A 24,710-nucleotide genomic window follows, 5' to 3' on the forward strand; every position below is an offset into this window, starting at 1 on the left:
TCAAGTGCTCGGTAGCCACATGTGTCTAGTGGCTACTGGATTATCGCAGGTTTAGAGCTTAAAAAACAAAGGTTTATTAGCATCTGGCGTATAGTTAGTGAGAAAATATTGAATAAAGTATAACTTATAAGTGAAAATATTTGATATCTTCTATTTTATATATTCTGATTTTAGCTTTGGGCAAAATTGGGACTTCATTATTCTAGTGATTAAAAAAATAATAATGATAATAATAAAGATTCTACTTGTATTACCTGGCCCAGAATAAGAAAACAGTTAGTGGTTTTATGTGTTCACTTTGTGCTTGTATGCGTGTGTGTGTCTATGTATGTGTGTTTGCTAAGAGTTTCATTCAAGAAAACATACGTTATTCTATATTATGCATTGAAGGATACGGTTGAGGTGGGTGACCAAACATTTCAATTGGTGTTGGAAGATGAAGTGCTAATTCTCAGCTGTGATCTAAAGTACTTGGAATGACTTCCCTTTTTCTTTTCAGTTTAACTAAGAATAATAGACTTTGATTTTTACTGGATTAAAATTGGAATTGAAATGATTTTATGGTTTTATTTAAGTAATTTTGGAATTTGTCAGCTTTTAGTGTCATTGTCCAATTGTTATTGGCAAATAAGTTGCTTTGTTTGCATTGTGCTTTGGTGTGTGTGAAGCCTGTTCACTGTTCTCTCATTTGAGCCTCACGGCTACCTTGTGAGGAAGACGGATCAGGCTTTATCCTGCACATTTTACAAACGAGGAAACTGAGGCTTAGAGGGGATATGTGATTTGTGAAAGTAAGGGGCAGAGATGGAAGAAAACTCAGGACTTCTGATTCTTAAGTCACGTTCTTCCTCTAACAACTATTGTCTGATGGCAAATGAGTTTTAGGTAAAAGCCAAATCACCCTTTTACAAATACACTTTCCTCTCAGAGTGCTCTAGAATTTTACTGTTAAGTCTCTGAAATATCTTTAAGATTGTGTTTCTCATGTTGAGGAACATCTCCATATGATTTTAAGCCTATTAACTCTTTCATTGATTCCCTCTTACCTTTCTTGGTTGCTTTCCAAATAGGGCACATGATGGCTACTCTTTTTAAGTGTCTTTATAATGATGAATGCATGGCCAGTTCAAGATTTTATTTCAAGGCTTCAGAAGAATGGTAGGACACGTTTTTATTTGTCTTAACAGGATATAATGTCCATTTTTGTATAGTTCTAGACTCTTTTTTACATTTGCCTTTACAAAAGAACATTGCAAGATGCCAGGCTTTGCCCATGTGTTTTGAGGGCCACACCTCCTGGGAGGTGAAATAACGCTTTCCTGGGAGAGGTCTGCATGTACCTTCTAGGAGGGGTACGACACACTCTGCAGGCTCTTTGTTGGGAACTCTGCTTGCCACTTTGTGTGACACAGGTGATGGCAGATGGGTTCCTATAGAATGCTGCCATTTGGTCCTTGCAATTCAGGGTGTAGTGACAAGCCTGATCCACTGTAAAGGCATTGAAGTGTCTGCTTTCTTTTTCTGATATAAAGCTCTGAGATTGGTTTCCTCATCAATGAGGTGGAGATAATTACTCAGAATAACCTTTAAGGTTCTTTGTAGTTCAAAAATAGTCCAATTTCAAATTTTAAGAACCTTTGCTTCACTCTTTTTCCAGCCTCCCTAGATTCATAATTTGTTCAGCAAATATCTGAATAGCGGTGATGTACCAACCATAGTATTCCAGGTCCTGGGGAAACAAAACCCATGAATAAGACAAAGTCTTGTTTGGGTCAGGGGCTTGGAAGCAATGTTCAGGCAAAAGATCCAAAAGTAATAAGGTCACTTCTCTTTAGCTACTTGAATTAACTGAATAAGTACTGTATTTGTAAGGTACGTGCACCCAATAAATAAAACTCAGAGGCTGATTATTTATGTGCTCTGAAGATGGAAAGTAGTCCATCTTCTTAATTATTTGTTTTGTCTTGTATTTTGGATTTTTTATTGCTCATTTTTCGTTTTATTAAACCTGTCCAGTGAAATGTTTTGGACTCAAATTAGAATTAAAGTGTATATGACAAAACCTGTATTTGTATATGTTAGTACTTTTGATTAAAATGCTAAGTTTTTAAAAAAATTGTTACAGTACAGTGGGAGTGGGCTAGAAATAGAGAGCCCATGGTTTTGGAATCAGAGTTTTGAATCAGTTCTGCCACTTCCTGGGTGTCTCTGGTAGTGTCTCTAAAACCAGGAAGGCGGAGTGATGAACTTGGCTTACCCCTGGGCATTCAGCGCTCAGTCTCCTTGATGCCGTCTGCAGGAGCTGTGTGTGTGGCCTGTCCAGGCCAGTGTTTGTGAAAGTGGTGAGGTGACAACAGCTGGTGGGGAACCTCCATCCCTAAGCTCTCTAGACCGTTTTCAGTCAGAGCAGGCATAGCTCGTTTTATTGACTATTTGGTTTATTTATTGCTTCATTCCAGCATGTGAATTTAAGCTTGTGGGGATGTTTAAGCTAAACAAAACAAGTGTGTCAGGTTTGAGGGTAACTGCGTAGAACTGATGATGGGCTGGAAAAATACCTTTGGGCTGATTAAGTGAGGGAAGGGGGTCTTTCCCCCGGGGAATGGGAGAGAATTACCTCTGATTTGATAACCTTTGAGGATTATTGCCCTGATTTCTGTTGCTTCTGAATCTGTTACAGCAGCAGAACTCTAAAGAAATGATCCCACATTATGTGCATATTTTGTTTTGGGAAATGATGCTCCTTAGTGGTGTGCCACTGTCACTCTACGACTTCTGTGAGTTTTCTCGCAGGGGAAAATGGTGAAGATGTGGCTGCTTTCCGAAAAGTCTTAGGCTGGTCACTTCAACTTCCCAAGCCTGTTTCTTCATGGGCCCTTTGTGAGAACTGAGTCCCTCTGCAGATGTTCTTGTTGAGTGGCCACTAGATGGCAGCCTATGGTTCAGACTGGGTGACTCATCAGCCTGTTTCCTTAATGGGAGTTAGTCCAGGGCCCCTTTTAAAGCAGATTAAGCTCTTTCTTGACAATGTTAGCTCTAACTCACGTAACCATCCTTAATAGGTACATGAAGTGAAGTATTACCTGGTGCATTTTATGCTTAAAACATTGAGAACTGTTAGTTTTCTACACTCCGAACGAGTCTCTGAGCATCTTTCTAGACACAGGGACATCTATGCCAGGATGGCTGGACTCGCTCCAGTCACGCTGTAGAATTCACATTTCGATTTCCAGCTCTACCCAAAGACTCGCAGCTCTTTATTTTCTTTTAGCTGTGTCACGGTTATCTAAATGAGTGGTTCCTGCTCTTGAATCTGCTGAAACAAGCAGCTGCTCTCCTTGCCCTCATTGGGCAGGGCTAAACTAAAGCGCCGGCCAAAATCTGGCCAATTCCTGTGGCTTTGGCCCTTGACCTTCCTTTCCAGTGAAGATCAGGGAGCTGGGCCTTATATGGTTTTGAGTTAGCTGGTTTCCCTCCTCTTCGACCCTTCTCCTTATTATTATTTTTGATAAATTATTATTTATGTACACGGTAAAAGAAAAATCAAACTGTATAGCAGAGTGCCCAGTGCAAAGTAGGCGTGGCTCTCACTCCTGCCTCCCAGACTCCCACTTACTGCTTTCTTGTGTATTTTTCTACCATCTATCACCCTTCATTTGGATTCTGGCCCTAGATCTCTAACTAGGCTTCAATATCTCTTTTTGTTTTCTTCCCCAACCCTTCTCCAGGGAGATCCAAGTCTCTCCCCTGGTGGAAGGTGGCTTCCATTGTTTCTAGGATTCAGTAAGCAAAGAAAACATTGTGGACCACAAAAACCCTTTATTGTCTGGCCCCACCTCCCTTTCAGCCTCATCTTGTACCACTTGCCCTCTTATTCTACCCAATCCACTCACAATGGTTTTGTTTTAGTGTTTGGACTTGCCGTGCTCCCTTCTGCCACTGGGCCTTTGCACATGCTGTTCCTTTTATCTGGAAAGCCCTCCCCTCTAAAAACATCTAGTTTCTGCTTATCTTTCAGCTCTCAGCTTACATGATGGTCCCTTAAAGGAGCCTTTTCTGACTTCTAAAATAATCTAAATCTTTTTTTAGTTTTCAGACATCAAGAAGAAATAAAGGACATTCTATATTGTTATAGACTCATAGAATAAAAAATTTACTCTAATTTTTGGCTTTTAGATATTTTATCATCTCACTAGATCACAGGGACTTTTTTGTAGTTAGCTACAAAAAAGAAGCTTTCACAAATTTATTGCTAAAAATAGATCAGTGTGCTCTATTATGAACCATATTTTAGTTTATAGAGTATGTAAAATATTTACATTGGTCATACTTGTAATATGTATTATTTATACTTAGTAGTAGGTAAAAGAAATATAGGAAATTTAGGAGGAGAAATATAAGGAAACACATCCAGCATTGAAAAGCTTTACTATCGCTGGTGAAAATGGTGACTCTTGGTTCTCATTTTTAAGGGCTAGATATTAAGAACAGAAAATTAGTTTGTAAAAATAACCAATTAGTCTAGATCCTTAGGAAAAATAAACAGTGTGTCATTTACCTGTAAAAATAGGTTATTATCAGCAGGGCTCTCTGGAGAAATGGCTGATTTCAAGTCTGGAGTGGGGAGATCACAGGGTGAGCTGGAGTGTCTTGTGCCAGAGAGCAAGGACATGCTCACAGACTGATGGGGACATCTCAGAAGGACACTGGAGTCAGCCTGAAGGAGCCCCTGCCCAAATGAGGACAATTTGTATATCAAAAAGAATAAATACAGGGGGCCGGCCCGGTGGCGCAAGCGGTTAAGTGCGCGCGCTCCGCTGCGGCGGCCCGGGGTTCGCTGGTTCGGATCCCGGGCGCGCACCGAAGTACTGCTTGGTAAGCCATGCTGTGGCGGCGTCCCATATAAAGTGGAGGAAGATAGGCACCGATGTTAGCCCAGGGCCGTCTTCCTCAGCAAAAAAAGAGGAGGATTGGCGGATGTTAGCTCAGGGCTGATCTCCTCACAAAAAAAAAAAAAAAAAAAAAAAAAAAAAAAAGAATAAATACAGTAACAGATTATAACACGGAATAAAAGCAGAAGTCCTTAAGTCCAGAAAATAAGAAAGGTAGTGAGTAGAACTCTTCTTTATAGAAGAATTCCAGCCAGTAAGTTGAAAAGGCATGATAGAGTTAGAAAAAGTCACCATTTTGCATCTTCAAATGTAAAATCGATTCAGGCAGGTATCATCAATGGATGCTAAAATCACTGGCTGAAGATTGCTGAGGAACAGGATAGTCACAGTCTCAAGATACCACCCCACAGATTATGTACTATTTCAAAGGGGGAAAAAGTACCTTTACACGGAGAATCTGGTGGACACTACCTTAACCAAATGAATCAACTTAATGTCACCAATAATGGGACAGACTGACATTAGGAGCCTCCTCGTGGGGTGCACTGAGAAAGGGCATCATGTGTAGTATTCCTGTCAAGTGCCTAACCTAGATATAATCATAGGGAAATTATCTGACAAATTGAGATTCTGATCTTGTCTCTTCAAAATTGACATTGTCAAGAAAGACAGAAAAAAGACGGGACACCCTTCTAGAGACTAAGGGGATATGACAGCTAAGAGCAATGCATGAGCCTTGGTTGTATCCTGGATCGAAAAAAAGCAGCAACTATAAGAAAAATTTGGGGAACAATTGAGATATTTGCATATGGGTCGCATATTAGCTCAGAAAGTTAACAATGATACAATATTAAGAATGATAATGGTATTTAAGTGTTTAGGGGTGAAGGGTCACTGTATTTGCAATTTACTTTCAAATGGTACAGAAAAAAAATGCACGGATGTGAGAGAGAGCACAATGTGGCAATGTTCATTGTGAACAGAGGGCATGGAGGATGGGTATATGGGTGCTTATTTACTATTCTTTAAACTTCTCTGTACATTTGAAATTTTTAAAAATGAAAAGTGTAGGAAGAAATAGGTCATCATGGCTCTAGGGTTTTATTCTGTCTTTTGGTATTGTGTTTTTTATTACTGCCCCAATTAAGAAAAAAACTCAGATTATAATTTGCTTTTATTCTGTTTTTCTAGATGTGATACAACAGAAAAACTCAGAAATACTTTGGATTACTTAAGATCATTGTTAAATGATTCTACAAACTTTAAACTTATTTACAGATATGCGTTTGACTTTGCACGGGTGAGTTCTCTGGAGCCTATCCAGATGTTTCCCTCTCCTCTCTCCCCTTCTTTATTGCCTTTTGAAGTTTGTTTTTACATGGGTTACTCCCAGGATGCTAGTTAGAATTTCTTTGTACGTGAACGCTGTCTAAACTAACTCTGATTCTGGGCAAAAATGTCATATGTTAAGCAAAAAGCTATAGTGGCAGACCTTTAATAGCTCTTGCGATTGGCTTAGAAGTAATTTATAAAGGGATATGTAATAGTCACTGTTCTAAATGTCTCTTGGATAAGCTTGGAAAAGCTTTTCCTTCTCATGAAACAACAAACCTTCACCTGTTGAGTTTATTGGAATAAGCTAATCAGATCTAATCCAGTTTCACTTTGGGTGCTATATTGTATTTGGAAATCATTTTAATTTCAAATCTAAGCTAATTTCAGTGAACGTTATTCAGACAGTTTCTAATCATCGTTTTGAAAAGCGATCATCTTGTCACGTGGTGAGCCAGGTCCAAATGTGTGACAGTGGTTCTATTGGAGTGAAATAAAGTCTTGTTTTTCAGCCTGGTCACCACAGGTGGTGAATTTGGAGGCACCCGTTGGTGTTGTATTCCTTCACACACAATCCACAGCCCATACAATTAAACTTTATTCAAGACGGTGTTTTCTGTTATGTTTATGTGTTTGGTGGATTCGGGTGACTAGACTTTCTTGATTGATTGCATTTTTTTAATGATTTTTTTTTAAAGCAGAGAACTCAGTGACAAATGATTTTTTTCCTACCACTAAGCTGATTTTTTTCACTTTTTACCTGCTTTGGCTCTGCTAGTTCAGCAAAGGTTTATTTGGTGGTGAATTTTGGTGCATCTGGTGACCTTTTACATTGTTGCAACTGTCAGATAAAATCACAGCTTGCATGAAAATTTATAGATGTTAGAAATGATATGGTGAAATTCAGATACAGTGTTTTACTAAATGGCATTTGCGTAATTGTATATAGAAGTTATTTGCCAGATGCTTTTAGAATAGATGCATAGTTTCTAGGATTAAATATTTTATTACATGAGATATTTTTTCCTCTCAAAATCAGCTATTTCTTATTGTATCGGTGAAAGTTTGTTTAGAAGCATTATACCTTCTCACCAAAATAAGCCCTATTTTCTAACTTCCCTGTTTGGGGGTCAGATTTTCCCACTATCTGCTGTCTTGGACCCAAGTTCCATTTTACTGCTCCCTGGCTTTCCAGCCCACTCTTGGTCAGTCACGGAGGCCCATCTCACAAGGGCTTCTTTGGTTGTTTCTTTCTTGGTGTTTCTACCACAGCGTTGCCTTCCTGAGGCCCATTTTACTCCTCGACTGCACTGCTGTGGTAGCCTTCTTTCCACATTCTTTCCCTTCTCATCCAGCATTCACATCAGTAGGGTGTCATTCATCTGCCTTCAGCCCCAGGGTCACTCAGCTACCTTCAAGCTCATGAAGGCTTCAGTGCCCAGTGCCTTTATGTTAACGTAGCGCTTCACATGTGGACGGTACAGCTGCTCCCACAGCAACTCTGAGTGACAAACAGGGATGGTTTCAGTCTGCTGCACAGAGGAGGAAAGTGGGCCTCAGAGAAGTGGAGAAGTTGGACTGGGGTCACATTGTTAATCAACAGTAGATCCAGAACTCAAACCCAGGTTCTGGCTCCAAGTCCAATCTGTGGGTCACTCCAGGGTCTCACAGTCGAGTCCCAAGCTTCCTCTCCCACATGATACCTAGATTGTGGTGGCGTCAGATTAGCTGCTCACTGAACCTGCCGCCTGCCTTTTCGGCACCTTCTGCTTTCTGCCTTTTGTCGTACTCGGCCTCTCCCTGGACCCCTATTTGCACTCCCACAGCTCTCTCCAGTGTCAGGCTTCTGGGCCCTAGGCACATGCCTCCACTTTTCACACAGCCTCCCCGGTTCCTCCTGTCCTGGAGGACACTCTTACATGGCCCTGATATCTCGTCTAGCTTGGTTTTGGAGTTTGGGGACAGGCCTTGATTTTTTCTAACAGATTAAGGGACTGCATGTTTTCTTTCTTCATATCCCCAGTAGCAGCCCACAGAGTTCTTTGATTTTAAGGGGAGTATCAGCAAATATCAGTGTATTAAGTCCTTTTATGTAATGATGAATAAGCACCCATACTCAATTACTAACGAATAGATTCAGTTCAGCTGAGACATGCTCTAAGATGAATTTGTTATTGAATCCTTTGTTTTGTTTTGTTTAGCTGTACCCCACAAGTTTTGAGATGTTGTGTTCATTTGCATTCAGTTCAAAATATCTTCCAGTTTCCCTTGTGATTTCTTTTTTGACCCATTGGTTATTTAGAAATGTGTTGTTTGTGTTATTTTCCACGTATTTAGGATTTTCCAAGAAATCTTTCTGTTATTGATACCTAGTTTAATTCTGTTGTGGTCAGAGAACATACCTTGTATAATTTCAGTCCGCTTACATGTATGGAGTCTTGATTTATGGTCCAGAATGTGGTCTGCAGTGATGAACGTTGTTGTGTGGGTACCTGAGAAGAGTGAATATTCTGCTGCTGTTCAGTGGAGTGGTTTATAAATGTCAATTAGGTCAGGCTGGTGGTTCTTCTGTATCCTTATTGATTTCCACCCACTGTTCTATCAGTTTCTGAGAGAGGAATGTTGAACTCTCCAACTATAATGATTTCTCCTATCGCTTCGATTATTTTTTTGTTTCATGTATCTTGAAGTGTGAATATTTGGTTTAGATACACTTAGTATTGTTATGTCCTCTTGAAGAATTGACCCTTTAGCATTATGAAATGTCTTTATCTCTGTGATGTTCCTTGTTCTGAAGTCTACTTTGTCTGATACAAATATAGCCATTCCTGCTTTCTTTTGATTGAGTCTGCATGCTATGTCTTTTTCCATCCTTTTACTTTAAACCTATTTGTGTCCTTATATTTGAAGTGGGTTTCTTATAGATGGCATATAGTTAGGTCTGACAATATTTATCTTAATTGAGATACTTAAAGCATTTACATTTAATGTGACTATTGGTATGGTTAAGTTCACATCTCCTATATTGCTATTTTTTCTCCTATTTGTCCCATTTGTTTTTTTTCTTTTTTTGGTGAGGAAGATTAGCTGTGAGCTAACATCTCTTGCCAATCCTCCTCTTTTTGCTGAGGAAGATCAGCCCTGAACTAACATCCGTGCCCATCTTCCTCTACTTTATATGTGAGATGCCTGCCACAGCACGGCTTGATAAGCGGTGCTTAGGTCCGTGCCCAGGATCCGAACCTGCGAACCCCGGGCTGCTGAAGCGGAGCGTGCGAACTTAACCACTACGCCACTGGGCTGGCCCCTGTCCTATCTGATTTGTTCTTCTTCTTTTCATGACTTCTTTTGGATTGAGTTTTTTTTAATGATTCCATTTTAATCATTCCATTCCACTATCACCTTATTAGCTATTTAATTTTCTTGTGGTTGCTCTAGATTTTACAGTATACATCTTTAAATTTCACAATCTATCTTAAAATAATATTATACTGGGGCCGGCCTGGTGGCACAGCAGTTACGTGCGCGCAGTCTGCTTTGGCGGCCCGAGGGTTCGCAGGTTTGGGTCCTGGACGGGCAACAACGCACCGCTTGTCAAGCCATGCTGTGGCAGCGTCTCATATAAAGTGGAGGAAGATGGGCACGGATGTTAGCCCAGGGCCAATCTTCCTCAGCAAAAAGAGGAGGATTGGCATTGGATGTTAGCTCAGGGCTGATGTTCCCCACAAAAAATTAAAAAAAAACAAAAATGAAGTACATTTAAAAAAAAAATTATACTGCTTCCTGTGTAACACAGGAACATTTACAACAGTTTACTTTCATTTTGCCTTCCCATACTTTTTGATGTTGTTTTACTTACACATATGTGCTATAAATCTCACAATATATTGTCTTAGTTTATTCAGGCTGCTGTAACAAAATACCAGAGTCTAAATAGCTCATAAATAACAGAAATTTATTTCTCACAGTTCTGGAGCCTGGGAAGTCCAGATCAAGGTGGCAGCAGATTAGGTGTCTGGTGAGGGCTCACTTCCTAGCTGGCTGTCTTTTCACTGTAACCTCATATGGCAGAGGGAGGAGGGATCTCTTTTATAAGGGCACTAATGCACAATCGTGAGGGCTCTGCCCTCATGACCTAGTCACCTTCCAAAGGCACCACCTCCTAATGCCATCACCTTTGGGGTTAGGATTTCTACATACGAATTTTAGGGGAACACAAACATTCAGACTGTAGCATGTATTATCATTTTTGTTTTAAATAGGCAAAAATATCTTTTATATTTACTGAAATATATACCATTTCAGTGCTCTTTACTCCTTTTGTGTAGATTCAGATTTCTATCTGGTATCATTTGCCTTCTGCCTAAAAAATTTCCTTTAATGTTTCTTATAGTACAGAGAACTGTACTGGTGATAAATTCTCTAAGCTGTTATTTTACCTTCAATTTAGAAGGTACTTCTGAATAAAAGATTCTAGAATGACCGTTTATTCCTTCAGTACTTCAATGATAGCCATTGTCTTCTGTCTGTTGTAGTTTCTGATGATAAGTCTGGTGTCATTCATTATTCCTCTGAACATAGTGTCTTGTTTTGTTTTCTAACTGTTTTTATTCTCTTTTCACTGCTTTTCAGCAAGTTGATTATGATGTACCTTGGCATAATTTTCCTTATGTTTATTCTGGTTGGAGTTTGTTGAGTTTTTTGGATCTGTGGACTTATAGTTTGTATTAAGTTGGGAAAATTTTCAGCTGTTATTTCTTCAAATATTTTTTCTGTTCCCCCTCTGCCCTCCTTCTGGGACTATAGTCATGCCTACGTTAGATGCTTGATACTGTCCCACAAGCCACTGATGCTTGGTGTGTTCGGTTTTTGTATGTTTTCCTCCTTTGTGTTTCCCTTTGCATAATATTTATTACTATATCTTATAATATTAATCTTTTCTTCTGCAGTATCTAATCTGCTGTTAATCCTAGCCAGCGTATTTTTCATTTCAGATACTATATTTTTCATCTCTAGAAGTTCAATTTGAGTCTTTTTTATATCCATTTCTCTCCTCATCATGATACTGTTTTCTTTTACCTTCTTGAACATCTAGAACATGTTTATAACAGGTTTGTTAACAACTTTGCCTTCTGGTTCCATCATCTCTGTCATTTCTGGGTCTAGTCTATTGGTTAATTTTTATCTTGGTTATGGGTCATAGTTTACAGCTTCTCTGTATTCCTAGTAATTTTTTTTTGATTGGATGCTGGATATTGTGAATTTTTTGTTGTTGGTTGCTGGGTTTTGTTATATTCCTTTGGATAATGTTGAATTTTTAAATTTTTCTGGTGTACAGTTATGTTACTTAGAATCAGACTGATCCTTGAAAAGGACTGGTCCAGAGCAGCCTTGAGTCTGGGGATGATTTAGCCCTGCTAGTAAAACAATACCCTTGTAAAAATGCTACCCATGGCCCTGTGTATTATGAGATATTTCTGCTCTTGCTGGTCGGAATATATAGACTATTCCCAGCCTTGTGTGAGCTCTGGGAGTTTCTTACTCTTTTGCAGTGATTCTTTTCCCACACTCAGGTGGTTTCCTCTCACATACGCACAGATAAATCCTTGGCCAACGACTGGGGAGACACTCTGTAGATCTCCAGGTCTCTCTCTGTGCGTCTCCCATCTTGCTAGTATTTTGCCCCACAAATTATAGCCACTTTTGCCTCCTTGAACTCCAAACTGTGTCTTTTCCAGCTCAGCAAGTCCACTGGGCTCAGTTTGGGCCCCCCTTCCTATGTTGTGGCCTAGAAACTGCCTCCACACAGTCAGCACATCATCATAGGGCTGACCTTCTGCTTCCTTTTTCTCAGGGGTCATGGTCCTGTGCTGCCTGTTGTTTGCTGTGTGAGAGCCATCATTTCATATATTTTGTTCAGTTTTCTGGTTGTTTGAAATGAAAGGTTCCAGAAATCTGGTTTCTCTAACTCCATCTTGGTTGGAAGTAGGGCTCAAAGCCCCTTTTTTCCCTCCAATCTTTATTTTTTTTCCTACTAGAAGAAAGACTCCTAGAGGTAATATCTTATAATTAACAGCAGACCTTTTAAAATCAAACTTTTAATAGAAATTAAACTTTGTTATAGTTTTAATATTCTAAATATTCTCCATCGCAAATAACAATGACATATGTTAAATATTCTGAATTATACTTCAGTATACCAGGAGAGAAACTATAGTACATTACCATAAAGATGTTAAAATGGCCCCTTTAACCTCTCTCCACCAAGATTATAGTCCTAAGGGTGTGATTGTTTTTTCCCTCACCTTTGAACCTTGTAGCCAATTGAAAATAGTACTTAGCTGTAAAGGCATATTATTTTTCTACTGATTTTATTTTGACCTGAACTTATTTATAGTCTTATGGATATCATAGACTCATGAAACTTCAGAGCTGAAAGAAACCATAAGAGATCACTTGGTCCAGTCTTGTCATTATGCAGATGATGAAACTGAGAGCCAGAGAGAAGGAGATGACATGAGGGCCCGAACCTTGCCTCTGAGGTGCAGGCCACCATCCTCTCCTCGAGCTACACCACCTTCCCTGACTCAAAACTGTCACCATCACATGAGAACATGATGTAATCCATGCAGAAATAGAAGTATAATGATGACACCTGAAATTCATACGTTATAAACCACTGTTACAGCGATAAATGAAAAACAAACAAACAAACGAAAAACTGTCACCATCCTATGGTATCTTGTTACAGGAAGATGGTGGCATGTAAATTCAGAGGCTAAAATGGCCAGTTCTTTCATACAAGTGGAATTTTGTCTGAGTATTCTCATGCATAGGATTTTTTTTCCCAATGTAAATTTTATTATATAAGCAAACGTTGTATGGATTCGTTGAAATAAAACAGCCATTTCTTTCTTGATTCCTTTTTTCAAAAGGACCTAGTGAGAGTAAGATTGGACAAAGGGAAGGAGAAAAAAAACTAAATATAGTGATTTTTTGTTGATCTGGGAATAGTGATTAAGTATCAGTTAAATTTGGTGTTTCTACGTTTTCTGTGGCAGAGGCAGGGTACCATGCTGAAAATCACAGAGAGTTGACGCTTGGAATCTTGAGAAGGATCAAGGTCGGGCTGAGTGAGGTGCTGATGGCAGCAGCGTCTTGGCCCGGCTAAGAGTAGACACCATGAATTTGCAGTGATGCCGCTGTCGGGGTTTGTTTTCTAGCAGTGCGGTCCAGCCTTGATGCCGAAAGGAGAGAATAATGGGAGAGACTGAGAGTGAGAAGTGTGTGGGGCTTGGAGGGCAGAAGGCAGTTGAGAGGAGCCCTCCTAGAGTGGTTGAGGTGGATCCAGACGGAATCGGGAGGGAAGTGAAGTTAGGAGAAGCTGCTAGATAGAGAGAAGGGAGGCCTTCGGGGTGAGGGAAAAAGAATGGCAGTGAGCAAGAAAAGAATGGGAGATTTGTCTGGGGGGGTGGGGAGTCCTTGCTTTTTTACTCCTTGAAATAAAGCTTTAAGTGGTTTTGTGGAGGCAGAGGACACTTGTGGGAATCCCTCCTACTGAGAGGTGGTCTTGTGGCGGTTAGTGTGTCACAAGTCCGTCCTCACAGCCTTGCCGTGATGCTCGCTTTCCCAGCAGTGGGTACCAGTGCTTTTATTTACCGTTTCTGAGGGGTGTTTCAGGAAGATGTAAGGTCACACAGATTAAAGCTCAGGTATCGTCTTCCCTCTAAGTAAAACCACAGCTAAGTCATTTCTGTTTAAACTAGACATGATATGGATGTTAGTCGTAGAATTTGCTAAGGAAAATATTGCTGGGTCTTGTGTTCAGCAACCCGTTATCAGATTATCCTGTCTGACTCCAACCTAAATCTGTCGTGACCATTTGATTCACTCCCTCTTCTAACTTGACTCAGTTTCTCACTTCTTAACCAATGTATTTCTCTAGTTTCCCTCTCCACACAGCCCCCCACCACACACCACACACCACACACACACACACACACACACACACACACACACACACACACACTCCTCTCTACTTTTTTCTCATATTTTCGTTGTAAATTATGAAGGAAACAGAAGGTGAGCCTGGGTGAGGACAAAAGTGGGAAGAATATGCAGTCATCTAATCACAAGTTTTATCTTAAAGATGGTTACTGCAGAGTCATGCAGGTTTGCTCAGCAGTTATCTGTAAAGCTAATTGGACTGTATGTCTCTTAGTATTTAAATCTCTCTGCCTCACTCTCAGGGAAGTGGTATATGGCACACACTCAGGCTTGGAATCAGACTTCGGGTTCAAGTCCCCGCTCTACCACTGCTTGACTGTCATTTAACTCCCTGTGCCTCAGTTTTCTTACTCATAAATTGGGGATTATAATAATGGTTATCCTAACAGAGTTGTTGTATTAAATGGTTTTAAGTATAAGGCACTTAGAACAATTTCTGGCTCAGATTAAGTTGTCAGTAAATGTTAACCATAGAATTAGAAATAGTTGTTGAAGTATTCTTCACTGATATTACTTAGGTGTCTGCAAATCTCAAGTTTCAAATAATGACTGACTTACCAAGAGTAGTGCTTACAGTAATAGAATCCATGCCAGATAAAATGACAAGGAAAGGCTGTGCCTGTTGGCAGATTTTTTTTCTTTTGTTTTAAAGGAAATGTCAATAGTTGAGCTTAATTAATCGCCTTGTAAACATTGTTATCTGTAAACTAATGCTGGGTAGATCCTAAGAGCGTACTTAGTTTCATTTTCCCCAATGGGAGGACACTCTTGAGTTTTATGACTTTTTGCTTGTTTTTAATGTGTATTTAAAAAAAAAAAAACTCCCATTCAAAAAATTGATTTGCTATACGTATTTTCAGTTTTATAAACTGAACCACATTAAGATTCGAGTTCTTGAGGGGCCAGTCTCGTGGCTTAGCGGTTAAGTGCGTGTGCTCCACTACTGGCGGCCCGGGTTTGGATCCCGGGTATGGACGGACGCACCGCTTGTCTGGCCATGCTGAGGCCGCGTCCCAGATACAGCAACTAGAAGGATGTGCAACTATGACATACAACTATTTACTGGGGCTTTGGGGAGAAAAAGGGAAAAAAAGGAGGAGGATTGGCAATAGATGTTAGCTCAGAGCCGATCTTCCTCAGCAAAAAGAGGAGGATTGGCGTGGATGTTAGCTCTTCCTCATAAAAAAAAAAAAAAGATTCGAGTTCTTTAGCGCTATTTTTCCTTATATTTGTTTACTTAGGTAGCTGTGTTAAGGAGGACTGCATTTTCTCTTTATTTTTTGTGGTCCATGTGGTCTCAAATGAGAATTCTGTGATGTACATCATAGGTCTTCAATTAGGGCCTTTTGGTTTCATGTACCAATTTCTGATATGATTGTCACCATTATATGTTTGTGAATCATGGTCACTTATATACTATTTCTTGAGTTCATCTAGTCTCTCTCAAAAATCTTAGGGATTTTTTTTTTGGTGTTGAAGATTTTTTTTTCTTTCTAATTTTAATAATTCAAGGTTCCCCTTTTCACGTACAAGTCTTAAGCTATTAAAACTTTGTGAAAATTGGAAATAGATCATCTGAAACGATTGGGGGCCTCTGATAGAGCATATCCGGATAACTAGATGTTCGAAGATTCATTTTTGTAGTTTATGTATATTTACAACTAACTGTTTAATTACTCTTTCAGTTATTGTTTCTTAAGTCACTTGGGCCATTTAAGGAAAAAAAGGCTTAATTTTCACATTTTACAGGAAGACCTATACTAGAACAGTCTTACATAACAAAGGCACTATTTTTTTTTTTTCATGTTCGAACTTTAAATCAGACCTTAATAAAACTTCATTATTCTCTGCTCTACATTAGCTGGTATTAGTCTTTAGCTTCAGGAGTGCATTTATTCCATATACAGACATAACTTCTTAGAATATTCAGAGTAGGATCCTTTGGTTTTACAGCTGTACCACTCAGAGGCCTGATCTCATCTCTAACTGCTTTTTTTAAATCTGTATTTAAGGAGGACAACAAGGAAGAATCTAGTTGTGTTTTGTAGGAGGTTAATACATCTTTAGTGTGTAGAACCTGTTCAGTTCCTATTATTATTTGAAAAATAAAATTGTTTTTGAATTTGTTACTTTAGAAAATGAAAGTTTATGAGATACGTATCTATGCATCTTGGGTCAAGAGGTGGACAGGGAGAAAAGTTGCATTCCTTCTCCTTTAACCTTGATGGGCCTTCTGGGGATGCTGATTGACTCTTGACTGTCTCCAGGTACTTTCTGCTTAGATTCTAACCTTGAAATGCAGAAATCTGCCCCTTGCTCCTTGGTGCTCCATGAGCAGAGGGTCGCAGGGTCAGTGTTGACAGTGTGGGGAGCTTACGAGGAGCTTCTGGATATCTTTGCTGTACTCTTGAATATGTTAAGGTGATTTTTTTTAATGCGCATTATGTTGGTGGCTGCTTCATAGCATCCTGGGAGATTCATTTCACTTTTAATTGAGAACCCTTTTGCAGAGAATGCCATTAGGATCATCGTCAGAGAACCTCCTGGGCGTGTCTCCCTTTTGCTGTTTAGCAGATGTTTGCTGTGGGATCTCTCAACTGTGCTGTTCCCAGGAATTTTGTGTGTTTCCAGTTACGGCCGTTTGCGCTTGGCCTCAAATCCACCCACAGGCACTGTTGGTTATCAGTGAGATGCCGCTGTTCAGATCGTGAGTGCATCCATAATATCTTTCTCTTATTTGCTAGGCAGAAGATGGTGTTAGTGATTGCGAGCTGCTGGCTGGCACCCTTGCAGAGCAGGAGTGAGTGAGTGCTGTTCCGCTTTCCGGTCCTGTGAGTCTGATGCCGTTCCCTCATGTTTTGGCATCACTGCCAAACACATGCATTGAAATCCTTCATGATCATCAGTTTGTCAGATGATTATATTGTTGCCAAGAGTCTGTCCAGGTCCTTTGTATCTTTTTTTTTTTGTCACCTTAGTGTATGTCCATTGTAATGGGGACAGAGGCATTGATGATGTTGGAAGAAGGCATAATATGTATCAAGGCAAGACTAGCGACTTTAGATTTAGTGAATCATTAACAAACTCCTCAAAGGGAAAGCTTTTCCAGAGCGCCAGTGCCGTCAGCCCAGTGCTGCATGAGCTGTTGTTCAACAGATGAACTTTGGCCCAGTCCTATGGTGCTGCATGTGTTTTTAGCAGTTTGCTCATTTTTCTTGTGGAGTGCTTCATAGTGTGGTCTGCTGTTGCCGTCTGCCGCACCTATGTTACAGGGTAAAAGAAAGTTTTCCGTTTGCTCGCACAGTGCATTGTAGAAGTATGAGCCCATGAAATGCAACAAACCAATGAGGCTTGATTGACAAAAAGTGGGCAATCTCTAGAGCACCTTTTCTACTGTCCTTCTCTCCAAGGGAGTGAGGACTGCAGCCCTGGGCAGGACGGTGTGCATGGCCAAGCGACAGGCAGAGAGTGCTGTGGAAAGGAAGCCCCACCTGTTTGCATTGAATTGTGGGATTGGGATACTTTGCCATCATCAGACTTTAAGTTGTGTGGCCTGTAACAGAGAAGGGTGACTCGGAGACATCTGACCTGGTCTGTTTGTGAACAGTCATTAAGCTTTACGACGGTGACCAAAAGGCAGGCCTTTTGCACATCTTCCTGTATCTTCATCTACTTTGTTTGCTGTTGTGGAGTGAGGCCCTTACATTTGCTGTACTTTTTAAGTCCTTCACTTTTAAAATCAGTGTCATGGCCAGAAATTCTCTGTTTCCTAAAGAGCACTTCACTGTTAAGAGTCCTTGAGGTAATCATTTATTTCATCGGGAGATGTGTACGGGCTGCATAGGTGGCTGACAGTGGTGATCACAACATCATCCCTTCATCTGGTGAACGTTTAGATTCCACCCCACATGGGACAGCCAGGCACTTTCTCCCTTTGTAGAAAAGTACTTTTGCAAATTTCCACTGTAGTTCAGATACCACGGGGAGGCTAGCTTTATTTCTTTTCTGGTTTCCTTATGAAATGTTGTCTTTCACTTGGCTTCTAGTTAGGGATATTCGCTAGGAGATTTCACATCTAACAAATCCAAGGTAAGGAGGACTGTAATAGGTGGACAGACTACTTTCCCCCGGAGTGGGTGGATGAATATGTACATCCTCTTACTAGGAGAGAATCTCCAGAGCCCCGTTTATTATGAGCTGAATTTAATTCCAACATTTTTAGGTACAAGAAAAACATTTACCAGTGAAATAAAATTGTTGGAAAAGTGATTTTTATTAAGGAAACCTGATTCCTACGCATGGAAATTGAAACCTTTAAACTCCATTTAGTTAAGTTATGGGCTTTGGGGTCAACAATTATGATTTTGATGATAATCATAAATGTCAAACAGCAAGTGATTGAGTTATAGATTTTTATTTATCCCATCAAATAATCATAGATATTTTTACTGTATAATTAATTGACTTTGCATTAGGTTGGTCACTCAATTGACATGAATCTTTCTCACAGTAAGTTTATGTAATACTGAAACCATTAAGCCTTCTATGGTGTTTGACTACCTGCCCTCCCCCATCTTAGTCTTGATTCAGGGTTTTTGTGGTGTATGATAAATGAGCTGTTTTACTAATTTCTTGTTGAAGTGAAATAGAAGTTTGGATTATTGGAATTTATTATTTGGGGGCATCTGGCTTATCCTTGTTTTTGTTTGTTAAACAGGAAAAGGACCAGCGCAGCCTAGACATAAACACTGCCAAGTGCATGTTGGGACTGTTATTAGGAAAAATCTGGCCCCTTTTTCCAGTTTTTCACCAATTCTTAGAGGTACCAAATTGTTATTTTATGGAATGTATGTTTGCTTGCTTAGAACTACCAAGTATACTTTATTTAACTATTTTATGTAATTTTCTGTTTGTTGTACTTTTCTGTCTATAGGAATAATGGTGACATGGTTGCTGTTTTCTCTGTGAATGCATTTACTGTTGTGCTGCCTCTCTCCCCTTATAAATGCAGAAACAGCTACAGCTCTGCCTCTCCTTTCTCATCCCCATTTTAAAAGCTTTACTTTTGTTTAGATTTCCTGTTCTTTATAACAATAGTAAAACAAGATTTACTTTCTTTTGTGGCTTTAGATAATTTCCACTTTTATTAAGCAAAAGTTAAAAAACAGCCGTCTGCCTTCTTGCTAAAATTAGTTTGTAATGTATCCTTATCTACTCTTATCTCCAAGTAACTTGGGGACCTAGATGAATGTAAGTGTTAGGCAAACTGACAATATGTCTTTTAAGTTTAAGTTTTCTTCACATTTGTATTAGAAGTAATCCAGCATTTTACTCCATCGTTGTTTGTTTGCATTAAGTATTAATGATCAAAAATTTTGAGCTGCTGGTTATTAGGAGCTGGTTTTGATGCAGTGTAATAGTGTAGGACCTGGAGGTGTTTGAGCTGTAAGTCTGAGTTACTTGGGTTGTCATATTTGGCATCCTTCTTGCCCTCCAGCCCCAAGCCCCTTTTAAAAACGCCCTTGGCTTGAAAGGATGAGGGTGTTGGGTCTTTGAGAAAATCCCAGGCCTTACCCTGACTCCTGCTTCACTCTTGAAATAGACTTGCTTACAACTTGCTTTATTTAATGGTCCAGAAAAACTTCCAACTGATATATGATTCTTTGAGGACTGCTGTTAAAAATGACTTTTAACATTACTAATTGGAACTCCTCGAGAGGTATAAAAACTAGTTTTCATATAAGAAGTATTTGTTTACATGACAATCCATATCTACAGATGATCTATTCCAATTTCTCTGACAACTCCATGAAATGTTAGCTTTATTTGGAAAATAAGTAGAAACAAGTTCTTGTTCTCAGAGAGTTCAGCAGAATTTGAGCCCAAGTGTGACGGGTTCTTGAGCTGAAAGAGCTTGCCGCAAGCAAAGTTGACTTCACCATTCCAGGAGCATCATCAACTGTTTCATTGACTGTTTTTTGCCTTTAGTTGCTTAAAACTTAAACCTGTAGTCTGTGCTTTGTCCTCTCCTTATATTAGTTTGCGTTTTTCTTGTAAAAGGATGCAGTAATCCTTTCATTTGAGTTTTTCTTATGTTTGCATCCTCAAAACCATTGACTCAACTCTTGGCTTCTTATGTACTTGCATTGTTTTCCAGTGTTCCTGATTTTAGTGGTTAGGATTTAAAAATTGTTGGATCTGGATTTTATTTTTAAATCTTTGTACAGCAATACTGTATTTTAATATATGCGTATGGCATATTTCTTGTCTAAGAGGAATAAAAAAATACTTCATGGCTATTGTGATTTCTTTTATGATCAGATTCAAATTTTGAATTATTAGAACAGCAGTTTTCTTCCGTGGCTAGAACACGTAGTTCTGAGACCGCTTACAGCACTTAAGAAGCTCTCGTCCAGTCCACTCCTGCTGCGTGTGCTCTCAGCTGACAGTGTGACAGTGAGCGTGCCACTTGTCAGGAGTTCTTCATGGGAGCTGCTCTTCATTTTGCACTTACTTTAAGCCAGGCACTGAACGAAGTGCTTTACATAAATTACATAACTTATCTCTCTTAATCCTTGCAACATCTCTGTGAAGAAGATATTATCCCCATTTTATATAAAAGGGCTAGGGCAGTCTAGAAATTTCGCTTCTAGGGATATAAAATTGTGTTTCTTTTATGTGCTTGTCATTTTGTGCTGAGCCCCCATAATATTTTCGTAATGAAAATTGTCATCGTAAGTTCTACTCTTGCTTTCTCTCACCCTCTCCTAAATGGTGCTTAACACCCCTCAAATGGAAAGAGTCAGCCTTCATGAACTTTCTTAAGTTGATTCAGACAGCAGTTGAAACCATCCCATTTGTTAATTGTGTCAGTAATTCATGTTACTCTTCCCTCCATCAGCAATCAAAATATAAAGTTATTAACAAAGACCAGTGGTGCAATGTGCTCGAGTTTAGCAGAACAATTAATCTTGACCTCAGCAACTACGATGAAGACGGAGCGTGTAAGTACCAGTCCTGGGTGTTCACTCACTCTTTCCCTCACTACGTTTGCACATCTTCCTCCTGAGGCTCTATGAAGAGCCTCACAGCCCTCTTGTTCTCTCTCTCTCCAGGGCCAGTTTTGTTGGACGAGTTTGTGGAGTGGTATAAAGACAAACAGATGTCCTAGGACTTGATACATAGCAGCGCGAGAGTCACTGTTACCACAGTTATGTCAACCATTAGCCATAAATTGCTGTTTGTATCAAAGCGCATGCTGCTTTTCTTGCACTGTCTCCCTTTTGCAGGGACGTTTTGGTGTTTGCTATTGAATGGGCTGGCTCTGCCTGCTGTGTGGCATTGTTCTCTTGGAAGGCTGCTTTGCAGTTTGTATTTACACTACAGATTGGTGAATTTGCCAACGTCCTCACTGTGATTATGTGTATATTGCTGTTTAAATTTTGTATATGTGTATAAAAAAAAAGCTTCACCTAGAGATTATTTCTGCAAAAATGTATTGTAAAAATAATTTTTGTGGCATATTTCTAGTCCCTTTTTTCAAATGAACCAATTATACTTTATTTGGTCTCAAATGTAGCATTTCAGAAAATAAGACAACTGTTACCATAAGCAAGTTTTGCCAGAGTTTACCTTATTGTTTAAGAGGCCAACTTTTGGAAGGGAAGTGGGAGTCATAACTTTTCAGAGGCATATGCCAAATATAATTTGGTCTACTTAAATATTAGCGTTTTTAAATGATGCAAGTTGTAATTATTTGAACATATAGACATGTACCGTGCCACAAATCATTTCCACCATGCAAGGTATAGGTTTTTATTTTCTAATGTTAAAGCTGTGGTAGTTTGAATATAGGTACAAATGAACAAATTAAAGTTGCACCTTTTTTTAAATGGGTTTTAAACTCTTATAAACTTTCTTTAGTGTTTTTTTTCTTTCTTTCTTTTGCATTCTTCTAGTCAGTGTTGGGTCTGCTGATGCTTTCTATGCCATTCTAAGTGAAATTTATTTTGCCTCCTCCGTGAAAACCTAATGGTTTGCTAGCAATTTATAACTGCAGAGCACTTTTAGTTGTGGCTTGAATTTTGAGTTAAGCTTTCATCATGTCTAATTTTCTAGTTTTTTGGAAAAAGAACTATACTGTAAGTGAGAGGTGTTTTGTTTTGTTTTGTTCTTTCCTTTTTTGTTTCTTTCATGCTAGGCTTTTCCTGGCAGCTTGTCCATTGCAGGCAGTGGACAGGAAACCACCAGCATTGAGCTAACTCTGTTACACGGTAGGACCTTTCTTGGAAGGGCCACTCGTCATTACCTGAGTAATTTGTACAGAAAGGTGATAGCCATTATTTATGTGGATGAGGAAGCAAGAGTAAACAAGACGGTATTTTTAGGTTTGTATTTTATGTCTTGTTTTTTTCTTTCCTTGCCTTACCCTTCTTGAGGAATTGTATAGATAACGTGTTGTCCCCTCAACTTTCTGGTGCTATTGAATGACTGATTTAGTCCCTAAAGTTTTGTGGAAAAACAAGGCTAATGATTTAAACCAAGTAAAAAAGTGGTGCATTTGAACAAGTGAATGCTACAGTTGTGAGCAAGATCCGTGATTGAACATATAATGATTGGACGAGGTTTGGATTATTTCAAAATCTGGCCAAAAAGTCTTTTGGATTAAATGTGAACCTTGAAATGGCGTGAAATGAGTAAAGCACACAGACAATGCTACTCTCGACCACTATTTCACAGTTTCTTTGCAAACAGTGTTCTGATTTTCATATTATTTTTTTCCCTAACTGAACCACCAAAGACAGACATTTTGTGTGTATATACAGTGTGTGTGCATATACAAAATCATGGTATGGTAGAATGAAATTGCTTCCTTTTTCTACCAAATAGAAAAGTTTGGTTTGCTGTGAAATAAACCAGAAGTTTGAAAAACTCTGTAGTGGTTAAGCATACTTAATCATTCCTTGTTTAGGAATTACAGACTCACTTCTACCTTACACATTCATACCAGTTTGCACAAATTAATGTCTCGAAAGAATAGAAGATGTTGACGGCAAGCACAGCTCTTGAGACCGAGGTGTTGAAAGGGGTTCCCTTCTGACAGGTGCCTGTGGAGTTCAGTGGTGATAGGCCATAGGCAGGTTCGAATCTGTGGAGGACTTGATTCATTTTCAAAAGGATCCCATAAAGTTAAAAAAATCACACTTTAAAGGCAGCAGTTCTTAAATTTGATCAACTGTAGTTTTGTTTAAAGCAAATATAAAATCATAGATGAAATTATCTTAAAAGCTATTGTTAGAAACTGGAGAAGTTTTTAAACACTAAGCACAGTGAATCCTAAAATAAAAGTGTTGTTACAGGGGTGATGTTACATTTCATCACAATGAACATTTTGATGATGGAGGAAAATCCAAGTAAAAAGTAGTTTATGATGAATAATATGAAAGTAAGTATTCCACAGGAATAAACTTGCATATTTAGAAAACTCCAAATAATCTTTAAACTGTCTTGAAAAATAAACCTCTGTGAGTGCAGAATGCTTGCCCTTGGTTTTCTTGATTTTATGCAGTTATTTTTAAAGGGAGAAAAAGGGGTCAGACAGAGTAATAAGATACGTTTTCTTAAAAATACCCCTAAGTTATGTAAAACTGAGCAATCATCAAGCGCTTGTTTACTGGCTAGTGTTAAAGAAATTAGGGTGCCTTCTTCTGGTTTTTCTTTGTTACCCAAGTCTACGCCCTCTCTCTCTTTCCATTGTGTTTGGAACTCCACATTGCAATACTCTGTCACATTGGAATACAACTGTTAGATGTTTACTGCTGAGGTAGGTCAGAAATTTGGTTATTTGATTTGCCGTAAACACCCACTCTAATGGTACGTGCAGCTTTTTTGAAGCATGAACTCGGAATTAAGTTTTTATAAATCTAACTAGACAAACACCTAGATTCTGGTTTAACAACAGATTTCTGTTGCCTGTCAGTGTCCATTTTATCAGTGCTTTTGAAGTTTATACAGAGAGCTTTAAAAGTTAGTTTGTGTCCTTGGTTTTTATTCTTACAACTGCTAAAATACCTCTGTAAGCCTTATCTTTTATTCTTTCATATGTTGTATAATAACTGTATAGAATTCATTGACCAACTAAAATGTTGGGTGTCTGTAAATGAGACCAAAACGTGGGTTGCTTTTTTTCATAAAATAACTTCTCTTGGAGGTTACTGTTAAATGAACAGCAGCTAACCTGTAACTGTGAATGCTTCTTGTCGTCAGTATTTGCATTACACTCATAAACGTGTGCAAGTCCTGTGACTCCCGGCTTAACTGAAATACTGTTATGCCACCGAACTTGAGTATAGCAAACTGGTTTTAGGTTTAATGGAATTGATGTAAAATGATATCCCCAAAATAAAAAGTATTTGTGTTTGGTTTCAGAACTGATTTGTGAATTCTTTCTTCTCTTCTCTGGCTGTTTCTTCAAAAACC

At 39.1% G+C, this 24,710-nt stretch overlaps 1 protein-coding gene across 5 annotated transcripts in view; it reads left to right on the forward strand.

Moving 5' to 3' along the window:
• DCUN1D4 (defective in cullin neddylation 1 domain containing 4) overlaps nt 1-24,661 on the forward strand; it is a 72,192-nt gene extending 47,531 nt beyond the window's left edge. For 2 of the 5 annotated variants that reach the window (XM_058547041.1, XM_058547039.1), the window contains exons 8-11: nt 6,084-6,192; nt 18,949-19,053; nt 21,133-21,235; nt 21,347-24,661. In XM_058547041.1, coding sequence (XP_058403024.1) covers nt 6,084-6,192; nt 18,949-19,053; nt 21,133-21,235; nt 21,347-21,402 — 373 coding nt within the window. In that variant the 3' untranslated portion in view covers nt 21,403-24,661. Of the gene's footprint in view, nt 1-6,083; nt 6,193-16,975; nt 17,063-18,948; nt 19,054-21,132; nt 21,236-21,346 lie in introns of those variants that run through there. The other 3 variants (XM_058547040.1, XM_058547043.1, XM_058547042.1) reach the window with 3 other exon arrangements.
• Nucleotides 24,662-24,710: the final 49 nt, after the last annotated feature.

Source organism: Diceros bicornis, chromosome 8, assembly GCF_020826845.1.
Source record: "Diceros bicornis minor isolate mBicDic1 chromosome 8, mDicBic1.mat.cur, whole genome shotgun sequence".
NCBI lineage: Eukaryota > Metazoa > Chordata > Mammalia > Perissodactyla > Rhinocerotidae > Diceros > Diceros bicornis.